Consider the following 22,946-nt stretch of genomic DNA (forward strand, 5'->3'; position numbering starts at 1 on the left):
TAGCAAGAACCCTTCAGAGCAGACCCTATACTCAAGAGTAGTTGGCCAATGCAAAATTAGCTCCATATCTTGTTTTGGCATTGTCTGTCTTATTGGTTGTTTGTTTTGATTTTCATTTTTGTGTTTTTGTGGGTTTTTTTGGAAACACAGTTGGGCAAGTGGGAATGTAGGGAGGATCTGGGAGGAACTGGGGGAGGGGAAAACATAATCAAAATATATTACATAAAAATTTGACTAAAAAAGAAATATAAGAAGTTAAATGTTCAATGGAGACCATGCTGGAGAAACCTACAGAACCAGCTGACCTGACTTATTAAGAGCACACGGATCCCAGTCGTAAAGCTGGGGAACCAGCATTGGACTGAACCAAACCCTCTGAATGTGGGTGCCGGGTAAGAGGAGGCCTGGGAAGGCTATGGGACCTCTAACAGTGGAACCAGTATTTATCCCTAGTGCACAAATGGACTTTGGGAGCCCATTCCCTATGGAAGGATGCTATTGCAGCCCAGATACAGCAAGGAGGGCCTAGGCCCTTCCCCAAATGATGTGACAGACTTTGATGATTCCCCCCCCCCAATGGAAGGCCTCACCATCCTTGGGGAGCAGGTGGGGTGGGTTGCGGGTGTTGGTAGGAGGCATGGGAGGATGGGAGGGAGAGGGAATGGGGGGCATTCATATGTAAAATGATTGTCTCTAAATAAAAAAGGGAAAAAAGTTAAATGTTCAAGTTGATTCTATAACAATACACAACAAATTATTCTGAGTGATTTTAAAGTACAACATTTTGACCTCATACCCTCATTGGGATATCTTCAAAAACAGAAAGAACCATGATGGCTTTTTTAAAGTTAAGCACAACCTCCACGACAATCGGGAAACAGATTCTAACACATATTGATGAAAAACTCAATCCTAAGGAAAGCAAGAGAAAAATGAAGTAAGCACAGAAAGTTCAAGACAACAGAAATAAATGTTAAAAAGTAAGTAACATCAATAAAAATATATGTACCAATGTACCAAGTTGAGCATTCAAAAGATATATTTCAGTTTGGATTTAAGGCAACAAAGACCAACTATAAACTGCTTATAAGAGACATAAATAAAACAAGTACCCAGAGAAGTTAAAAGTGAATAAATATAGATGAACTCAGAAAATGGTTAGATGATACCATTTAGAGCTAGATTTGTGTTAGGTAAATAGCATTAGTAAGGAAAAAAGAGTTAAGTCATTCTTAATAAAAAATATGTAATTCAGCAAGAAGACAAGATTGCTTTTAATTTGTATGCCTCTAATAACACAGCCTATATATATATATGAAATGAGAACAAATTAACATTAACTTAATAAAGCCCCTTCTGAGAATGAAGATGAAAATATTAAAGTGATTTAAGACTGAACATAACATCTACTGTTTTATCTCTCCTGATGTCTGTATTTTCAGAGAACTGTTCATAGGGTTTTGATTCAGAGATGGAGTATGACTAACAAATACATTAAAATGCAGAACTGACTAAGTAGAGGCAGGATTGAAGGCCATAAGCACTCATCTCATATAGAGACAGGAAAATTATGTTCTGGCTCACATAGCAGCCAAGAAGTTGATTAAACTAATAGCTTTTGTTGCTTGCCAACTGCTGAGAGATCCTAGAACTTTAGGAAAGTTGGCAATAAAATATTACTGAATTAGAGTATATTGAGCTATTTCAAGTTGTCCAGTGAGGAAATGACAAATACAAGTTATTGGATAAAGTATGTTCTTCTAAAAGTACATAGGGCCTATAAGCAGGCAAATATGTAGCTTTTAAAAAAGAGGAGTAGCAGGTCGTAGCAACTATCACTAAGCCTGATGACCTGAGTTTGATCCCCGGGATCACATGGTAGAAGGAGAGAACCAAGTTTCATGGGTTGTTCTCTGACCTCCACAAGCATGCAGGGCATGGCATGCATACATGCACACACTGAATGAATGAATGAATATTTCTTTAAATAGCTTGCCTAACAGGTAAAGATCAGATGATTATGTACCTTAACAGTTGGCAGCTACTGAAAACATGCTTTGCCATGTTTCTAAAACTATTCAGGAAACTCTGGCAGTTGGAATGAAGATACAGGGGAAGAGTGCTAGGAGGTAGATCACCCCTTCAACTTTACCTCTCCCTTGGGATAGCGGTAACGATATTTATCCTGGTCCCGTAGTGCAAATTCCTCAGGGTAGTGTTCCTGGATTTCTTCATAGGTCATTTCCTCACAGACACCCTATTAAAAAATATCTGTGAACAATATATTCACCAGGGGAAATCCATATAGCTTTTCACACAGTTCAGAGACCAATGATTATAGAATAGTATAACATATGGGGTTCTGTGAATGCAGCTCTTGAGTTGTACCTGTTGCCTGTGGTGTGTGTGTGACCTGTGTGGCTTGTGTGTGTGAGGACAAATGGATGGGTGTGTTCAGATTGAGTATATGACATTTTCCTATGATTTGCTCAATAATTCTATATGTGTATAATATATATATATATATAAAGTCCTTACGACTATGTTTATGTGCAGCATGTGCTGTTGTGTGATATTTTGATTGCATTCTGACAATAAAGTTTGCTTTGAGTCAGAGGGCGGTGCTAGCCACTAGCTGACCAAAATTAACCACAGAGGTGTTGGACTGGACTGAGGACATATAGGCGACAGGAAGTAGTGACCTGGACAGAGAGAGGATCTCAAGCCCTTTCTTTGAATTGAGGAATGGAAGAGAGAGGAGGGGGCTGGTGGCTTCTCTGCTTCCTTGATCATTTAGGTTCTTACCCTGATATCTGACTCCCAGTGATTTACTGATAAAGAATAATTACATAAACACAGCAGTGTACTTGAGATATATTCAAAGCCCTCTGTTTGTGTATATAATGTATATCTATTTTTGCATATGTGGTACACTTGTATTCTCTGTGTATATGTACAGCGTGTCTAAGTATCTGAGAATATGTCCATGTGGGTGACTCTGTAGTATGCATCTTCACGTGTATTGGTGGCATACATCCATGAATATGTGCATTCTGCATTATGTTTCTGCTATATATTTGTATCTGTGTGACTATGTCTGAAGTCTGTGAATTTGGGGTAATATGGCTGGAGCTATGTATTAGTGTTATGTACATGTCAATGGTCTGCTCATCTGTATCCATATGAAATGGATATGTATATGATGTGCCTATGTTTATTTCTAGATGTGCGTGAATACATGGTGCAGACATGTTTGGCAGAAGAGAGTTGCTGTGACTGTGAAGTGCATTTATATACCTGTGAGCATACTTGTGGCAGGTGTCTGAAACTGTATGCATGTACATACTATAGTGGTACTCTCCCATTGGACAACCTTCCTTATCCTTCCTGTCCTGCCCTATATTTTAGTATCTCTGGAAAAAATCTATCCACAGATACTTCATAAGGCAAAACTTAGGAAATTTTTAATTTAACTGTGTCTAGGAAGATAAACTCTAAGAGCTTCCAAGTCTGCTGAGAAATCCCCATAGGCAAGACTGCTGGTAGTGGTGGTAAAAAGTGGTATTGTTTCTGACATTTCCTTCAAAGTGTGTGAGTTCTAATTAAACCCTGTTTGTTTGGTGCTCGACTCTAGCTGTTGTCTTTTTGGACTATCTACCAGGCTTCCTTCAGGGCCAGGAATAGAACACTTACAAATTGCAAACAGCTCTGCAGTGTCAGGCTTTCTGAATGCACATTACTCATAGGAAAGAATGTGCACAAAGATCTTTTTAAACTGTTTTAAGCTTCTATTCTGAGGCTTACTGTGAGGCTTTTTGCCTAAGGAAATGACCATTGTCTTATTTTGACTTTAGGCAACATGCTTAAGCTGGGTTTTATTTTCCTTATCTGCTAAATGTAGAAATTAACTACTTATAGAAGCTGTCTAATTTGGTTTCTCTTGCTGTGGTAAACCATGATCAAAAGTCAGGAAAGAACTCAAGCAGGAGCAGAGGCAAGAACCATGGAGGAAACATGATTCCTTGCTTACTTTTAGGCTCACATTGAGACACCTTTTTTTTTATATATACCCCAGACCTACCTGCCTCGACATGGTACTGCCCACAGTGAGCTGCCCCCTATATAAATTAATAATCATGAAAATGGCCCAGAGACATTCCCATGGGCCAATCCAATGCTGAATTTCTTAAGATCTTCAAGACACAGAATGCTCTCTTATATATAGTTGGTTGACAAAAAAAAAACAAGGTCTTATTAATTAATTAGGTTCCCTGGAACAGATGTAACCCAGGAGATAATTTTAGAATTACCACCTCCCTACATGCCAGGACATTAATCCTTTCCATTTTACCGCATCAATCTCATTCAGGGCTTTCCACTGTTCATAAGGGACACCTAGGGCCTCAGCAGTCTGAATGGTCCTCTTCATATGGCTGGTCCACACCTTCAGGGAGCTGATGCCTTGAGACCGAATGAAGTTGGCTAGGGCATAGGCATACTAGGGGTACAAAAGAGAGGAAGGAAAAAACTGAAAAAAAAGAACTGAGAAGCGAAAGACCAAGGGAGTCATAAGAACCAGTTCAAATCTCTCAAGGACAAGCAAGAAAATGAGGGTTAAATTTATATAATGATAAACCTGTGACTATAGCTCAGAGGTAGACCATTTGTCTAACAGATATTGAGGTGCTGGGTTCTATTCCTCCCACCACAAAATATTGCATAAAGACAAACTATTGAGAAGGTAGGATACAGAAAAGCTAATCAAAGAGTACAAAGTAACAGAGAGTGATCAATGGGTACAAAGTTACAGTTAAGAGAATAAGTTCAAATGTTCCAATGCACAGGAGGGTGACTATCTTTAAAAATTTGGTGTTGTATAGTCTAAACCCTTAGAAGATTTTGAATGTTCTTATCACACACAATGTTAAACACATAAGATGATAGGCCAATATACAATTAGCATGGAAGTAGTAAATTGCATCTAACCAATATGTGCAATTATAAGTCATATCTTATCCTGGGTCACTGATGCTTGCTCACTGAATCCCCTACTAGGTGAATCATTTATTCAAACAGGCCCACCTCTAACATATGTGGAGCCTAAGAACAAATGCAACCACCCCATGGTCTGCATCCTTTCTCCTTCCATTTCTGATGACATCCAGCACTTCTAGGTATCTTAATACATGTCTGAGGTTAATCAAATCACATCACCAAGTTCTGATTATGCTCCATCTCCAGTGGTCCTCTTCCACACAAAGAGTAACCTCAGGGCTACTCTTGAGCCTAAAAGTTAATATTCCTGTGACTATGGCCTGTCCTCAGGTGGAGACTATCAGCTAGGTGCATACAGACACTGAAGCAGATTTCAGGCCATTTCAGTGGGGTTCCAAGGTTAAAAGAGCACAGAATGGGGTCTGGAGTATGGGTTGAAGGATCTGAAAGACAGTGCTCCAATTCTGTGAATTCCCATTGTTTGAATGGGGATCCTGGTACCTGGTTAAAGGGCATTTGCACATGCATTGAGTATTTATGGCCCTGTTTTGGATGATGAAGTGTCAATTGTGGTGATTTATTATTTATGATTTGTTAAAGCTTGCCTGAGGATTCAGAAAGCAAAGTCAGATACAAGCCATAGAAGCCAGGCAACACCTTGAATCCCAGCAGCCAGAAGCTAGGAGGTGGTGGTAGACACTGTTAATCCTAGGACTAACTGATTAAGAGGTAGAGGGATCTCTGCGAGTTCAAGGCCACTCAGGGATACATGAGATTGAATCAGTCTAAAAGAGTAACAAATCACACACCTTTAATTGCAGCACTAGATGGGTATAAAAGATAGAAGCATGGTCTTCAGTATTCAGTAGAATAGAGAAGGAGAATAGGAAGACATTGAAGTCTTAGGATTCTCTAGCCATGCTGAGGAGAGGCAGCAGGATCAACCAATTCAGCCTGAGGTAGAGGTTAAGAAGCTAGTGGCCAGCTGCTTTGTTTTTCTGATATTCAGCTTGAAGTTTGAACCCCAATCAGTCTCGTGGGTCTTTTAATTTTTCATGTTATAGTTAATGCTCTACAGAACCAGCTACTTAGAGAAATAATGGCAGTGCAGAAGGGAACCACAAAGGGCCATGGGAGCCCTGTGTACAGGGTTTATTAATCATACATGGCACAGCCCAGGTACATCTGCACAAATGGGCATAGGCACATACTTGTATGATAGATGCAAGTCAGCAGTCAGTATTCATGGGTAGAAGAAGCCTTTGCCTGAGAGAGTAAGAGAAAGACAAACCCCAATAGCTCCCTTACACAATTCCCATCTCTGACCTCATATCATACCTATAAAATGCAAATATCATGCACTTATCCAGCTTTGCCTCTGAGTTGTGTGGAAAGCAAACTACTTCCTGGTATATAGTAGGTACTAGTTAAGTGAAAGCTGTAAGATTGGGGTGGCTGGCCTTTAAAACCAGGCCTGGTGCAGTGGGCTGAAGAATGTGAAGGTTTGGGTCTGATGTGTGCACATATATACATATTTGTGTCTGCAGGAGGTACTCATGTGAACACGGCCACTTTTCCAATGAGCTGAGTTATGCAAGTAAGACATGGACTAGCTATAACTAAGAAGTCCTTGGAGATTAAAAAATACCTCAAGTGATTTCAGCCTCTGTTCTGGAGAGCATGAGAGGTAAGAGTCATGTCAGAGGCAACCTCCAGAGGGAGGTTTCCAGTCCATAGGGATCAGAAAGGATCCCTGATGACAGGGCTTCAGGGACAGTCCCAGTTTGGGACATCTCCCACCTATCCAACAGGTGTGCTGAGGCAAGGCAGGAAGGCATGGTTTTCAGTCCTGCCTATGTTATCTTGTACTGACCTTGCAGCCTGAGGCTGCTTTCTGTCTCTGTTGCTCAGCATCCTCATCCATAAACAATGACAGTTATGCTCAGTTCACACTGCTGATGTCATTCAAAAAATACATGCAGAAGTTTATGGTACTGTGGCTGTGCAGAGGTATTCAATAAAAGACAGTATGGGGCTGTAGAGTTGGCTCAGCATTTAAGAGCACTGGCTGTTACTGTTCCCAGCACCCATATGACGGCAAATAACAGATTAACGCCAGGGGATATGAAGTTCTCTTCTTGTCTTTGTGGACATCAGGCATGCACATGGCACACAGACACACATGCAGACAAAACACACATACACATAAAATAAAAGCAAATAAAACTTAAAAAAAAAGACATTGAGAACCAGGAATGCCCCTCCTGTACTTCATTTCCTGCCTATGTTATCTCTAAGTGATTTTCTCCAGCAACATGTGTGCTAACAATCCTAGGTAAAGGATGAGAAGCTGGGAAGAAAATCCCTTTAGGAAACAAGTACCCAGAATGGACAGATTACTATATTGGGCTGGGAACAGGGAAAGTCATGACCTGAGAGAGTCAGTATTAGACCAGAATGAGGAGAGATGCTCCCAAGGCCTACTGGGATAAGGAGTGAATGGGGAGGATTTCCTGGATGACTAGATCTTGGAGCAAGAGCAGGGCCTTGGAAAAGAATGAAGTGATGAGAGGCAAAAAGGTAGGGGCAGTGTGACTTCTAAAATGGGCTAGGGGACAACATCAACACTGAGTCATGAAGAAGAGTGATTCAGGCTCAGAGCACCTATCTATGTATTTGACAGCAGCTGACAGAGGGACCAAAAAGGACAGCAAGGTGGGAATAAATAAAGGATAGAGTGGTAAGAATGATGCGGGGAGACATCAAGTAGGGAAACTGTGGTCACTGTGATGGAGCTTGAGAAGCAGCTAGATTTGTGCAGTCTTGGAGGACCATGCTACTGATCCTGCAGAAGCAGTAGGTGTATGGGAACCACTCAATGTCTGTGACAGAACTCAGTGACTAATGATGGAAGAGAAGGATCGATCATAATTTGTTTCTTTCCCATCAAGGGGTAATTCTCCTTAAAATCCAGTCATTGGCCACAAGACCTTGGATAGTCTAGTCTACACACCTGAGTCTTTGGAGCCCTCCTTACCTGCTTGCCCCGAGATGAGAGGCCAGAGTCACCTCCAATGCGGCCTCTGAGGTTGAGTTCACTCTCCCCATGACGGCATAGGTAGATGGATCGAGGTGTGACATGAATGTTCATGAGGTAGTAGGCTGTGCGGCTCTGAACATGGTCCTGCACTCGATTTACCATGTAGCGTGTACCCACGTCGAAGATCTTGATGTAGGACAGGTGGCTGGGCCCGACCCAAGCAGAAGCAAACATCTTAGGTGCTGATAGTAGGAAGGGTTGATTCCAAGAGAAATTCTCAACCACACATCCTGCTTCCAATCCTCCTCTGGAATTCAGCTGCTACCTAGCGTGATGTTATCCCTAATCTTGTTCTGGGTATATGTCCTAGAGATTTTGTTCCTGACAACCCCAAGGACCTCATCACTGTGGGCTACCATCTCCTTTCTTCAGCTTGAGTCAACCTGTCTTTTTACCCTTGCTAATCACAATACAATTCTCTATAGTCTACCCCTGCAATTCACAAGTACTTTTATTTGAATTAAGGCACTGTGCATTGGGTAGAGGATATCTGCCCTTTGGGAACTCTTAGTCAGAAACATGCACTTGGAAACAAGTGGATAATATTCAACATTCTTGTCCCAAACAGCACAGCGTGGCAAGTATTAGTGTGAAGGGTTACAGAAATGGTGTAGAACATCATTAGCAAACTTGTGGTCCTGGCCCTGGTGGTTCCTTTAGTTTATGTGCTCAGCTCGAAACTGAGTAATAATTGAATACAACAACCTGTCTCTGGAGGCACTGGGAGGCAGGGGTGAGGATACCAACAGATCAGAAGACTTAGTGCCATGAAGTAAGACTTCTACAGCTTCTGTAACAGCCATAAATCCTCTAGTTATTTGACTGTAAGGAGCTGAGAGAGCTCTGTGGGAAGAGGCATGGGAACTGGAGTCATAGAGTGACAGCAGCAACCCAGGGCCCATAAGGCTGCTGATAGTTTTGGTTTCAGAGGGTCTCTTCCTTGATCATCCTAGAAGTCATTTCCATCTACAACTCCATCATTCATGGCTCCAGGATTCATGTGCAGTGGTTCCCACAGAACACTTGCATTTGTTGAGTATTTTCTGTGTATCTTGCAGAGACTGGGAGATTTTAAGATGTATGAATCCTCATAGTCATCATTCATAGAAGATATCATCATGTAGAAAACTGAAGCACACAGAGAACCAATTTGCCACAGAATGTGTCCCACTCCAGTGATTTTTATAGGACCCCCCAGAGCCTGAGAGCAGAATATCTCTGATGTTATCTTGTTGAATGTTTATTATCTGTTCCAAATACTAGACTCTATGGGGCTCTAAGGGAACTTTCAAATTCCATAGCTATATCTAACAACCTAAGTGATTTTACATGCTATCTGTAGTTGGCCTCACTACACAGCACCACACCTTACCAATGACTTCTTAATTCTTACATTGCTGTTGTACTTGGAATAGTCTCTGTACTCCTCTCCTCTTTTCATACCAAGAGCTAATTAAGCCAGCTGTCTCAAAATACTTTTCGTTTTGCTTGAAATGATGTCCCTTGCTAATTTCCAAAGTTGAGCTCCTATGTATACATCTTTCAAAAGCTAGTATAACATTTATTGTAATTGTCAAATGGTTGTAGGATAGTTTTCTTCGTATCTTTGGAAGATCCAACATTGATGATGCCCTGAACACACAGTTAGCTTGCCTACTGAATAATCCCATTCTTCCTGGCATTCTTCCTTATAGGGAGGCCAGGTTTTCTGCTTGAGTTCCTTCAGTCATCTTGCTTACTGTTCCCACAACTGGGATCAATTGTGTATACACCACCTTTTCCAATTTATTAGGCATTCTAGCAAACCATGTACAGCCTTGCCTCTTTGACTTCCTTAGGCACTGCTAAAGCTAGCCATGATGAATGAGTTATAAATGTCTATTAATTAAATAAATTAATAAAATAATTCATTTTATTAAAAATAATTAAATAAAACTGGCCTTCTATATCCATCTTCTTCAGGTTCAATGGGTTCATCAAAAGAATAACAGAAACATAAAGCTAAGCCATCAAACAGCCTTTATATGTTACTTGGTCTTTTTCCTTTTTATGAAAGTGCCTTTTAGGTAATCAGAGGACTTCTCACAATGAGGCTTAGAAATAATACAAGCTCAACAGAATCAGTGTCAAACCATGATTATAAAATGGCATTGTTTTACAATTTCCAAGATCCTGTCATCTCTGTTTTTGAAATATATGACTTTTGGCGTGAAATCATAGACTACTGAGTATTGATGATTTATTTAAATTTTTGTTTTGAGGTTATGGTTATATTTCTTTCTTCTCATTTATCACTCCCACTACTATAAAGTTAAAAGGCACATTGCTGAGAAAAAAAACAATGAAAATAAAACACATTTAATAATTTGCCTTTATATGTATTTCAAAACATTCCATTATTTCTCTTAAGCACAGTAATTATATCATATTTATTTAAAGGAATGTAGAATTAATCAATTTTTGTTCCAAAGCAATCAAATTTCCTATACTTATAGAAAGATATAGACAGTGTCAGTTGTGAATGTGAGGGACGTAGTGACAGTGTCAAAGGAAACATTCTGTGGGGTAGGAATTACTAATAAAAGCTTCTCTTGGTCTCATGGGCAATGGATACTTAACTATGTCCTTAGATACTTCAGGAGTATGTTGAGAGTGCTCAGCTACTTGCTTTGTAGCCTTATATTTCAAATAATTGATATTCTTAGAAACATTCACATGATGTAAGTAGTGAGGGCTATGGGAGGAGAAATAACAGGAGACAGAATATATGGTAGTCTCCTAGCCCCACCTATCACTTGTAGTGGAAGCTTGGGAAGTAGATTCAGCTCCCTAAGACTCAGTTTCCTCTTTTTGGAAATTTATGATCATCAGCTCTACCACAGCCTCCTTTATGGAGCTATAGGAATGCGACGGAAGAAAGAAGGTGGATCAGTTTAGATATTGAGGTGACATTCATGTGAATAGTATTTCTGCAATAAAAACACAATATCCACAGAAGGGAGGCATTTGTTCTCAGGGAGCAAAGTCCCATCTGTACCTACTGCATCGGAAGGCACAACTTTAGTCGACTCATGAATACTTCCCACATCAAGGAATCACTGCCTCATGGAAAACTGGACTGGAGGGGGTCATAAAGACATACCAAGCCAAGTCCCACTTCTGATAATATGGAAAGAAAAGTTAAGGCCCCCTAAAGGTAGATATTTCCTTAGGTCCCATAAGACATCAAAACTGGGCTAAGGCTCCAGACTTTGACTTTGAGGTGTTTTGGGGCTCTTACCTGTCCAATTCCTCATCCAAAGGTTGGTAGTTGATCTCATAGCACTCAATTCTCTTAAGAAAGTCTTCTAAAACCTTTTCTTGGTCACAGTCTATGTAATCAGGACTGCCGAGTTTCACTTGCTGTGAGAAGGTGGGAAGAACATAAAAGTGAGGAAATGGAGACTCTGACATTGTATTTGGAAAAGGCCCTTAACAGATAGACAACTACCATATACCCCCATTACAAAGGCAAGGGAACTTAATGAGTTTAACAAAGGGTTTTGCCCAAAATGACAAAATTAGGCAACTGAAGAGAAGCTGGGCTATATTTTACAATATATTTACTTCCAAAGAACATACTGCTTAACAACATCTGTAAGAGAACAGGAAACTGTGATACAGAAGAAGAGTAAGATATCTTGACGGCTTTCATGAATTCAGTCATTGTTGAGAAAACAGGCATGATGTCATTGGCTTTCTTAAAGACAGACATCTCCTAATCCTCCAATATCCACCTTCCTCTTTATTTCCCACTCCTATACTCAATCACTTAAGCCTATACAGAATCTCACTTGCTAGCAGAAACTAAGCCTCTCTAATCTCTTTTCTAAATAGCTAATCTCTTTTGCCTATGCTCACTAGAGCTTTGTGACTAATTGCTGGTAGCCAAACAGATATTTCTTTTAAAATTTTAGACCATTTTATTATTATTATTATTGTGTATACATATATGTGTATGATTCATTATTATTATTGTGTGCATGTACATGTGTATGATGTGGTCTTATGGGACATATGCATGCCACAGTGAGTGTGAGGACAATTTTGTGGAGTTGGTTTTCTCCTTCCACCTTTATGTGAGTTCTGGGGATTGTACTCAGGCTATCAAGTTTGTGTGTTGAGCATTTTTACCCATTGAGTCATCTCACTGGTCCCAGAAGGGTATTTATTTATTTTTCCCAAAAGGATATTTATAACATGCACATTTGACAATAGGACACTCCTATTTAAACTGCTTCACAATTTCCAAGTGTCTTTTAGGACAAAGTCTGAACTATTTTAGTGAGTGGATCATGACAAGTCAAAATTACCTTTTCACTATAATCCCTTTCTACTCTCATGTTTGGACACACATTTTGCCTTATCAGGTCCAAACTAATTATAGTTCCCTGGATATATTGTATTTAGTATATGTTATTCCCCATTTCAATTCTTTACCTGTAAAAACTCCTTTGTATCCATCAGGATACTACTGCTACCTCTACTTGGAGGTCTTCCATGGCATCCTCCCACATGCAAGATTGGCTCTTACCACTGTGTTCCTACAACCTTCTCTTTCCCCTTACCTAATCTCTAATCTCAAGGGCTCTGTATATGTATCTGTCAGTGTCCCTAATTAGACTGGGGGTTCAAAAGAAGGGCTTTTACTGTTTCTGTATCTTTAATGCCCACAATGGCTATCCAAGTGTACAGTTTCTTCTGAATCAGTAAGTAGATGGATACTTGGGTGGATGAAAAGGATGACTTAAAAGCTCAAGGGCAAGCTAGCTTGGAATATACAACAGAAAATAAGAAGAGATCTTATCTCAAACAAGGTAGAAGATGAGGACAGACACCAGAAATTATCTTCTGACCTCCACATACACACCATGGAATGTGCATTCCACATTTCACACACATATACACACATGCATAATGTTTGTGTGGATATATATACATGCATGCATATTTAAAACGTAAATTAAATTAAAACTTATTTTTTAAAGAATAAGGAAGGAAGGTAATTGATTTTCCTTACCTTGATGTTTTCGGCAATGATGTCAGGGTCATTACAAATAGACTCAATAAAGAAGACCTAGAAGAGAAAAAGAGAGCTTTCCAGTACAGGGTTATGTTTTGGGAGAGCCAAATAAGCATACCCACTCTTGTCAGCCTTGAGTCATCCCGAGGGACATTTGTAAAAACAGTGCTTTCAAACAACAGTGCTTTCAGGATTCTGACTCCTATGAGGCAGCCTGGCTCTAATTGAATTGCCCCAGATCTTTGCTGGGTTTGGTTCTTACATGTTTCTCATGACTCTCATCATTGCCATGTCACTATCGCCAGTATCAGTGTGTAAGTAACCAGCTTTCACTGACTAACCTGGCATCTCCCCTGTTCTGTTCTGCTCTGCTGTTTCTGAATTTACCCTGGAAAGCTGGATGTTAATCCCATGGTGTCCAAACTGGCTGCTCTAAGTGCCCTAGTTTGTACTTCTTTGGAATTTGCTCTAGGTAAGCATGGTTGGGTCACTCTACCTTGTAACCATGTTCTTTAGCAAACTGCAGAATCAATGATCGTCGTTCTCTGGTAGTGTTGGTGGCATCAAAAACCTAGAGACATGTAATAATACTGTCAATCTAGTATTAGCATTCTTTGTTCACCTTTGTTCCAAGTGGAGGGCTTCCAGAAGGGGGCAGAGTCTTAAAGAAAAAGAAGACTTTGGAATTGGCTTGTGTCACTTTCAAAAGCATTCATTTAATCCTTACTGTCTGCTCAGAAATGTCCTACACTTTATTAATATAATAAGGCAAGAGAAAAGTTGGGCATTTTCCTTAGGATCATGTTATAGGTGAAGTAACAGGCCTAGAAGAAGGACTTGCTCTGATAATAGCCATGGATTGCTGATAGAGCAATAGTAGAGCTGCTTCTCCAGATGAGACCTGTTCTTCCTAAAGCCTTAAAAAAGCTCAGGAACAGGAAAAATTCCCTATCCTTAGTATTTGCAAATTTGAGGATTTGTAACCCAAGGATTTAAGACATTAAATTGCTGAGCTATTTAGGCAAATATCTCTAAAAACAAACAAACAAAAAACACGAAAGACACAATTTAACCAGTTTATGTTCTGCACTGTATGGAAGTTCATGGAATTTTATAGACTTTGGGTCTTGTTATTTTGGTATGGTACAGTTATAATTGTTTGCAATGATTTTTAATAAGAAAGTTCATAACATTTTGAAAAAAGAAAAGAACATAATGTTTGTACTAGAGTTTTAAATTTTTATACTGCTAAATGTTGAGGACAAATCAATGAAGCATGGGGCTTAAGAGTTTGGATTTTGTAAATACTGTACAACCCTGGGAAATAATTTAAACTTTCTGCAGTAATTATTTTGGAACCTAAAATAGAGCATAATAATGACAACTATATTATGGGGGCAATGTGAATTAAATTATTAATATAAACAAAGTACTTGGAATAATGTATGGCATAAATAAATGCTTAGAAAATATTATCTATTTTCCATACTGACAGATACGGGGGGAAATGGAAAATTATTTACCGCAACGTGACCTTCCTCATGGCTGAGATATTTATGGACATCCTTTAGGGCTGCCAGAGCACACTGCCTGAAAAACAGAGAAAGAAGCAGACAATCCCTATTCCCAAGATGAGTTCTCCTCACTGTTGTTCTCTTATGAACCATCTCTCATATGTTTTATACTAAATTATTCATCTGTTGACCATCTACACAGCACACTTTGTTCCAGGCATCATGTTAAGTACAGAGGGGTCACGGTTGAAACTGGCTCTGTGTGTGCTGCTTAAGGGCATGTATAAGATGACATGCTGAGCAATGAAAGCATCCTAGCTTTTGGGCACTAACTGTGTGCTACTGGAGCTCAAGTTGAATTGGTTGAAGAACACAGGTAAGGCCTAGGGATGTGGTCTTTGAGTTAAAATGAATTTTTGGCATAGGCAACATTGTAAACACAGGTATGATACAGATAATGTATTTAGGTTTTCAGCAAATATCTTTTTAATAGTTACTGGTTACTGGGTTCTATAGTGAGGACACAGATAAAGAGTTGAGAGCCAGGTTGAACCTAGTAGTACTTGCAGCCACATAGATAAAACAGACTTTAAGGTTGAAATGATGACACTGTAGACACTGAAGAGTACTGAACTACTGAATCACTCAATCTCAAATGCTAGGGTAAAAAAAATTTATGTGATCTTACAAGAAATAAGAGACTGTAAATGTTTCTTGATAGAGAATGGCTATGACTAGAGCTGACTTTGAGCAGGTTGACAGTTGGACACAGACAGGGTGTTCAATTCATGGCCTAGGGTAACTATGAAATGTGGCCCAACACAAATCATAAACTTACATAAAACATTATAAGACTTTTTTGCATTTTTCCTACTCATAGCTTGACTGAGGAGTTCACAAGCATGAACGCTGTAAATGACTATACTTAAGTTCCCATGTCAAAAGTTTGGACACCAATGGAAGAGCTGGTTACTCTATTCTAGCCCCTAGTAGGATATGAAGAAAGGCACCCTTCAGCCAAAGGGCAGCACAGGTTCTTAAATGTCGAACACTTACTTCCTGATAAGTTGGGCTTCCATGTTGTCTGGGAGAAAGAATTCATAGTTCCTGTAGCTCACTGCCTCTCGTCGATATTGGCCTAAATTAAACACTGAAAACAGGAAACCCTAATGAAGAAGTGGAAAACATTGCAGTGGCCAAAAATATGTTCTTGCTGGAAGGAACATCAGAGGTAGAAGGCATAATTTATAGGAAATTGTACATATAAAAGGAAAATGTAATTATAAAATTTCAAATTATGGGTACCAACTCATTTTCTCCCTCATATTAGACCTACAAAGTAAGGCTAACTATTTCACCTTTACAAATGAGGAAAGTAAAGCTTAAAGGTACAAAACAGCTTTCAAGTTAGTAACTGGCAACCTAGAATTAAAACCCAAGTCTTTTGATTCTAAGGTATTTTACTCTATCATAAATCCCGACCATTTAAATGTCATATTCAATATGGAAGATATGTGAGAAGGATTAGGAGGTGTGGCTTTGTCAGAGTAGGTATGGCCTTTTTGGAAGAAGTGAGTTACTGGGGTGGTCTTTGAGGTTTTAAAACCTAAGCCATGGCCAGTGTGTCTCTCTACCTCTATGCCCGTGGATCAAAATGTAGAATTCTCTGCTACTTCTCCAGTGCCACGTCAGCCTGCATGTCGCCATACTCTCTGCCATGATGATAATGAACTAAGTACCTGAAACTGTAAGCAAGCCCCCAACTAAATGTTTCCTATTATAATAGTTGTCATGGGCATTGTGTCACTTCACAGCAATAGAACAGTGAGTAAGAGAGATACCTACTCTGAAAAGTGACGTAAGACTTCTGGGACTCATACACACACACATACACACACATATCTAGATTTTGTGATGAGGCTCTCAAGCAGCTCATAAACTCTAAGTCAGACAGCTCCCAAATCAGGCAACAGTGGAGTCCTGTAGAGTTCTTTGAGTGCTCCAACAGATACAACATTGAACCATGCAGAAGAGTGAGGGGGAAGGAAAAGAAGGAAAAATTAGCTTAGAGTATGTTAGAGAAAACAGTATTTGGACAAGGCCTTTAGGTTAGGTATCTTTTACTGGTGGGTATGAAGGTGAAAGTGGGGAGTAAGGGCACTGTAGGTAGACTACAAGTAGGTAGATACTCCTTGAACAAAGATATAACATCTGCAGAAAGCAAAGTATGTTTTGGAGAAAGGGGTCAACCACTGTGGCCTCAAAAGCTAGAATAGGTCAACTCTGGATGGTCTTGAACAGAAGTAAAGGGACTTGGGTTCAAAACTTCATCTAAGAAGATCCTTGGAGACTACAAATATTGGTCTCGTACTTTGACATATGACTCTGAAAGTCTATGTGAGCAGTTAAGTTGAATAAACAGAATAAAAGGGGATCACAACAGAGACAGATCTGCTACTATGCTATGGTTCTTCATTCAGTAAAAGCTCCTCAGGCTTGCAATTCTGAAGAGTGGCTCTTTGCTGCCTCCCTGTCTCATCAAATGCTCCCCTCTTCTCACAGGACCATCTCAGACATATTCTAATCCATGAAGGTTTTGATGCAATTCCCTCTGTGAGCATCCTTAGCATGCTGTCTGGGAATTCCTAGTCCAGCCTTGGTCTTGTTATGTATACCATGCAGGGTTAGAACTCTTCAAAGACAGGGTTTGAGACTCACCCATTTTTATTGTTTTCCTAATGCTTGGCATGGGTTTTGGCACATGGAAAACTTTGGGAAATTAATTAGAGAAAGTGGATGAAGGGCAAGGAAGGATAAATGGGGGGTTGAGTGGGGAAGATTGGGTGCCATGTGTAACTTGGTAGTACTGTATGCTTATTATAAACAAAGCTCTGGGTTCAATCCCTAGCACACAAAAAGAAGAGAAATGGAGAGTGAAGGCTTGATGGGGATGAGTGACTGGATGGAAGGGAGTAAATACAATATTGGGACAAACAAGAGAAAGGATGAGAGGGAAATAATGGATGAAAGGAAAAAGAGTACAGGACCCCTTTCTCTTCCCTTCAATACAGCCATGCATTAGACCTAGCAGAGAAGGTCAAATTTGACACCAATCATATCCTGGTCCTGCCACTTATAACCATGTCCCTTTAGAAAGGGCATTTCACCTCTTTGACCTTATTATTTTACTAGGAAATGGTGAAAATTATAATGAGAAAAATAGTGTTATTGGGGGCTGGAGATATGGTTCAACAGGAAAGAGCACTGACTGCTCTTCCAGAGGACCCATGTTCAATTCCCAGCACCCACATAGCAGCTCACAACTATCTCTAACTCCAGCTCCAGGGGAGCTTACATCCATGGAAAAACATCAATGCACATAAAAACAGTATTACTGATGGGACAATGTAGTTGTGATAAAAAAATACTTGCAGTCCTCAGAGGGTTGCTTTGAGTTTGTAAGCCTTCTTAAGAGTAGATTTAGTCTTAATATTGGTTTTTCTATGCCTAAAACCTAGCATGGTATTAGGCACAGGACGTAGTCTCATGAACATTGTGACAGTGGTAACAGTAGTGGTAGAAGTTCTAATTCTAGAAACAAGAATGTGCAGCATTTTCTGTACTGAAAGGTTTGGCCTTCTACCTTCCTCAGTTTTCAGTTAGTGGCCTGTGGTGGAGATGTATAATAATTGATTTCTATGACATACCTTTAGTTGGTGTTCCTATCCAGTTGAGATATCGTGTGAGCTTCGTAGAGATGTAGGTCTTGCCTCGAGCCGGTAAACCCACCATGATCATCATTGTGGGGGAATTGGTGAACTGTGGTACAGATGCTGGAAGACAAACAGATCCTCAAAGGCTTATCCCTACACTTAGAGGCTCTTCTGCCATTTGCTTAGAGATGTAGAGTTGGAACCACACTACTTCCATCATTATGAGAAAAAAAGGGGGGTTAAAATGGGCATCACAACTTTTCTTAGACTCATCAGAAAATTAAGGCTCAAGTGTAGATAGCCAAATTAAACTTGTAAAAACAGGCATCAAGAGGGCAATAAGACTCTGTCATTTCTTAGTTGACACGGACAACGCTGAACAACATGCCAACTCATAAGAAGGTCCAGATAAAAATGACTAATGAATTGGTAAGCTGGTTGTGGGCCAATATGATGCTTATAAGGACTGCAGACAGATAGCTTTACATGTATTTCAATTTTCCTCCAGGTGCTGGCAGAGAAAATTGAGAAAAAATCCTGAGAAAAGTATTGTATAGTTCTGGCTTGGGAAGGAGAACAGAACAGTAACTATTGCTCATATTCTGCCCAGAAAATTTGCTCCATATTCCTGCAGGGAAAGCCTTGCTATTCCAAGAGAAAGGCAACAGAAATCGTAGCTTGAAAGCACTGGTGGGTAACTTACTGCACCTGGCAGCCAATTCCGATCAATCTACCCCTTCTCTCCTGGAACTCAGGCCAGACCAATTTACATTCTCTTACCTGGAGGGAAAACATTTCATTCTGCAGAAGGAGGAAAAACAAAAGTAAAGGGCACTGATGAAAACTCTCTGAAGTGGGAAGAAATACAGAAAATGTACCTGCTAATCAGGGCACTAGGCCTATTTATTACATTTGGAAGGCAAGAACACTTGTCACAGGCACACCACAAATACTCAAGGTAAGCCTGACAAGGGCCGAGACTTCATAATTTAGAACATCTTAGCTCCCCATTCTTCACTACCAAACTAAATAGCAGCAAAGAAAAAAGGCCAAATAACATATAAAGGAAGACCTACCCGACTTCTCCATGGAAACCCTGAAAGCCAGAAGGTCCTGGATAGATGTTCTACAAACTCTAAGGGACCATGGATGCCAGCCCAGACTACAATACCCAGCAAAGATTTCAATGATTATAGATGGAGAAAACAAGATATACCATGACAAAACCAGATTTAAACAATACATCTTCAAATCCAGCCCTAAAGAAAGTTCTGGAAGGAAAACTCCAACCCAACGAAGTCAACTACACTCACAAAAACATAGGCAATAGATAATTCTACTGTATCAAAAGACAAAAGAAAGAAAGGGGGAAATCAACACACAATACCACCACCACCACCACCAAACCCAAAACAAACTAGAATTAACAATCAATGGTCATTAATATCCCTCAATATCAATGGTTTTAACTTGTCTATAAAAAAACACAGGCTAACATAATGGATAAGAAGACAGAATCCATCCTGCTGCATAAAAGAAAAATACCTCAACTTCAAAGACAGAGGTTACTTCAGAGTTAAGGGTTGGGGTAAGATTTTCCAATCAAATGGACCCAAGAAACAAGCTGGTGTAGCAATCTTAATATGTAACAAATTAGACTTCAAACTAAAATCAATGAAAAGAGATGAAGAAGGTCATTTCATATTCATCACAGGAAATCAAGATGAAGTCTCAATTTTGAATATCTATGCCCCAAATACGAAGGCATCCACATTCATAAAAGAAACATTACTAAAACTCAAATCACACATAAAACCTCACACACTTATATTGGGAGACTTCAACACCCCACTCACACCACTAGATGGGACCACCAGAAAGAAACTTAACAAAATACCAAAGGAACTAACAGAAGTTTTGACTCAATTGATTTTAACAGATATCTATAGAACATTCCATCTAAACACAAAAGAATATAACTTCTCTAGAATTGTCCACATATTTGGCAATATAGTGAACCTCAACAGATACAAAAGATGGAATAACCCCCTGTATCTTATAGTTTAAAGTTAGAATTCAACAACAACACAACTGCAGAAAACCTACAAACTCATGGAAATTGAACAGTGCACAACTGCACCATTCCTGGGTCAAGGAAGAACTAAAGAAAGAAATTAAAGACTTCCTAGAATTCAATGAGAAAGAAGACACAACATACCCAAATTATGGGACACTATCAAAGAAGTGCTAAGAGGAAAGTTCTTAGCACTAAGTGCCCACATGAAGAAGAAACTGGAGAATAGCCACACTAGAAAATTAACAGCACAACTGAAAGCACTAGAACAAAAAGAAGCAAACTCACCCCGGAGGAGTAGATGCCAGGAAATAATCAAATTGAGGGCTGAAATCAATTAAGTAGAAACAGAGAAAACAATACAAAGAATCAATTAAACAAAGAGTTGGTTCTTCAAAAAAATCAGTAAGATAGACAAACCTTTATCCATATTAATCAAAAGACGGGGAGAATGCATTCAGATTAACAAAATCAGAAATGAAAAGTGGGACATAGCAACGGACACTGAGGAAATCCAGAGAATTTTCCGGTCATACTTTGAAAACCTATACTCCACAAAATTAAAAAATTTAAAGGAGTCTACCACAAGATCTAGCAATTCCACTCTAAGGCATATACCCAAAAGAAGCACATTCCTACAACAAGGACATCTGTTCAACTATGTTCATAGCAGCATTATTTGTGATAGCCAGAATCTGGAAAAAACCTAGATGCTCCTCAACTGAAGAATGGATAGAAAAAATGTGGTACATTTACACAATGGAGTACTACACCCTGGAAAAAAAGGCAATGGAATCTTGAAATTCGCAGGCAAATGGATGGAACTAATAGAAACCATTCTGAGTGAGGTAACCCAATCACAAAAAGACAGGCATTGTATGTACTCACTCATATGTGGATTTTAGACATAGAGTAAAGATTGCCAACCTGCAGCCCAGACTGCCGGAGAGGCTGGTAAACAAGGAGGACCCTAAGAGAGACATACATGGTCCCCTGGAGAAGGGGAAAGGGACAAGATCTCCTGAGAAAATTGGGAGCATGGGGGAAGGGGAGTGAATTAGGAGAATGAGAAGAGGAGAAGAGGAGGACATGATGGGGCAGGGAAGTTGAGTTGAGGGAAGAAGAGAAGAGAGCAAAGTAAGAGATAATATAATAGAGGGAGACATTATAGGTTTAAAGAGAAATCAGACACTAGGCAAATGTCTGGAGAGCTACAAAGATGGCACCAACTAACAATCAAAGCAACAGTGGAGAGGCTACCTTAAATGCCCTCTCCTGATAATGAGACTGATGACTAATTTATATGCCATCGCATAGCCCTCATCCAGCAGCTGGTGGAAGCAGAAGCAGACACCCACAGCTAAACCTTGAACTGTACTGAAATCCAGATGCACAGAAGGAGAACTGATGAGCAAAGGGATCCAGACCCCCTGAATGTGGGTGTCAGTGAGGAGACCTTGGAAATCTATGGGGCCTCTTGTAGTGGATCGGTACTTAACACTACCATAGGAATGGACTTTAGGAGCTCTTCCCACATGGAGGGATACTCCCTGAGCCTAGACACAAGGGGGTTGGCCTAGGCCCTATTCCAAAGAATATGACAGACTTTGAAGACCCCCTATGGAAGGCCTCACCCTTCCTGGGGAGCAGAAGGGTATGGGATGGGTCGGGGTTAGTTGGGGGGGGCAGGGGAGGAGGGGAGGGAGAGGGACCTGGGATTGACATGTAAAATAATTTTCTTGCTAACAAAAAAGAAAAGAAAAAACTATACTGAATGGAATAAAATGAAGTAAATTCTCAAAAAAAGAAAGAAAGAAAGAAAGAAAGAAAGAAAGACACATGAAAGCTGGCCAGAACTTATTATTCACAGCAAAGCCCTGAGTGGAGTTTTTACACAGGGGCATGGAGCTACTTCGAAGGTTGAAGCCCACAGACTAACAAATATGAAACCAGAGCACTAAGTGCCTACCAAAACCTGGAGAGATGTCACATTAGTAATTCTAACAATTTACCTGAAAGTTCTAGAACAAGAAGAAATAATACTCAAAAAGAATAAATGGAAGAAATAATCAAACTCAGGGTTGAAAACAGTTGTCATAAGAGAAACAAACAAAATGCAAAGAATAAATGAAGAGTTGGTTCTTGAGAAAAATCACCAAATGTAAACCTTTAGCCAAAATAACCAAAAGACATACAGAGGAAATATCCAAATAGCTTTTTTTTAATGACAACAAATGTTGGTGTGGATGTGTATAAGGAAACTACTTATTCATTGCTGTTGCAAGTATTAACTTGTACAGTCACTATGGAAATCAGTGTGGTGGTTCATCAGTAAGCTGGGAATAGATCTACCTGAAGATCCAGCTATATCATTCTTGGGCAGATACCCCCAAAGACACTTCATCTTACTACAGAGATAAGTTTACTCATCCATGTTCATTACTACTCTATTCATAACAGCCCTAAATTAGAAATGCTAGATATCCAT

At 39.7% G+C, this 22,946-nt stretch overlaps 1 protein-coding gene across 6 annotated transcripts in view; it reads right to left on the bottom strand.

Moving 5' to 3' along the window:
* Pfkfb1 (6-phosphofructo-2-kinase/fructose-2,6-biphosphatase 1) overlaps positions 1 to 22,946 on the bottom strand; it is a 53,406-nt gene that overhangs the window by 5,914 nt on the left and 24,546 nt on the right. For 3 of the 6 annotated variants that reach the window (XM_035449878.1, XM_027432032.2, XM_027432031.2), the window contains 9 exons: positions 18,379 to 18,504; positions 15,728 to 15,821; positions 14,681 to 14,747; positions 13,654 to 13,728; positions 13,155 to 13,211; positions 11,376 to 11,497; positions 8,033 to 8,240; positions 4,352 to 4,498; positions 2,153 to 2,257 (listed from right to left, as the gene is read on the bottom strand). In XM_035449878.1, coding sequence (XP_035305769.1) covers positions 2,153 to 2,257; positions 4,352 to 4,498; positions 8,033 to 8,240; positions 11,376 to 11,497; positions 13,155 to 13,211; positions 13,654 to 13,728; positions 14,681 to 14,747; positions 15,728 to 15,821; positions 18,379 to 18,504 — 1,001 coding nt within the window. Of the gene's footprint in view, positions 1 to 2,152; positions 2,258 to 4,351; positions 4,499 to 8,032; positions 8,241 to 11,375; positions 11,498 to 13,154; positions 13,212 to 13,653; positions 13,729 to 14,680; positions 14,748 to 15,727; positions 15,822 to 18,378; positions 18,505 to 19,087; positions 19,186 to 22,946 lie in introns of all 6 variants that reach the window. The other 3 variants (XM_035449880.1, XM_035449879.1, XM_035449881.1) reach the window with 3 other exon arrangements.

This window comes from Cricetulus griseus, chromosome X, assembly GCF_003668045.3.
Source record: "Cricetulus griseus strain 17A/GY chromosome X, alternate assembly CriGri-PICRH-1.0, whole genome shotgun sequence".
NCBI lineage: Eukaryota > Metazoa > Chordata > Mammalia > Rodentia > Cricetidae > Cricetulus > Cricetulus griseus.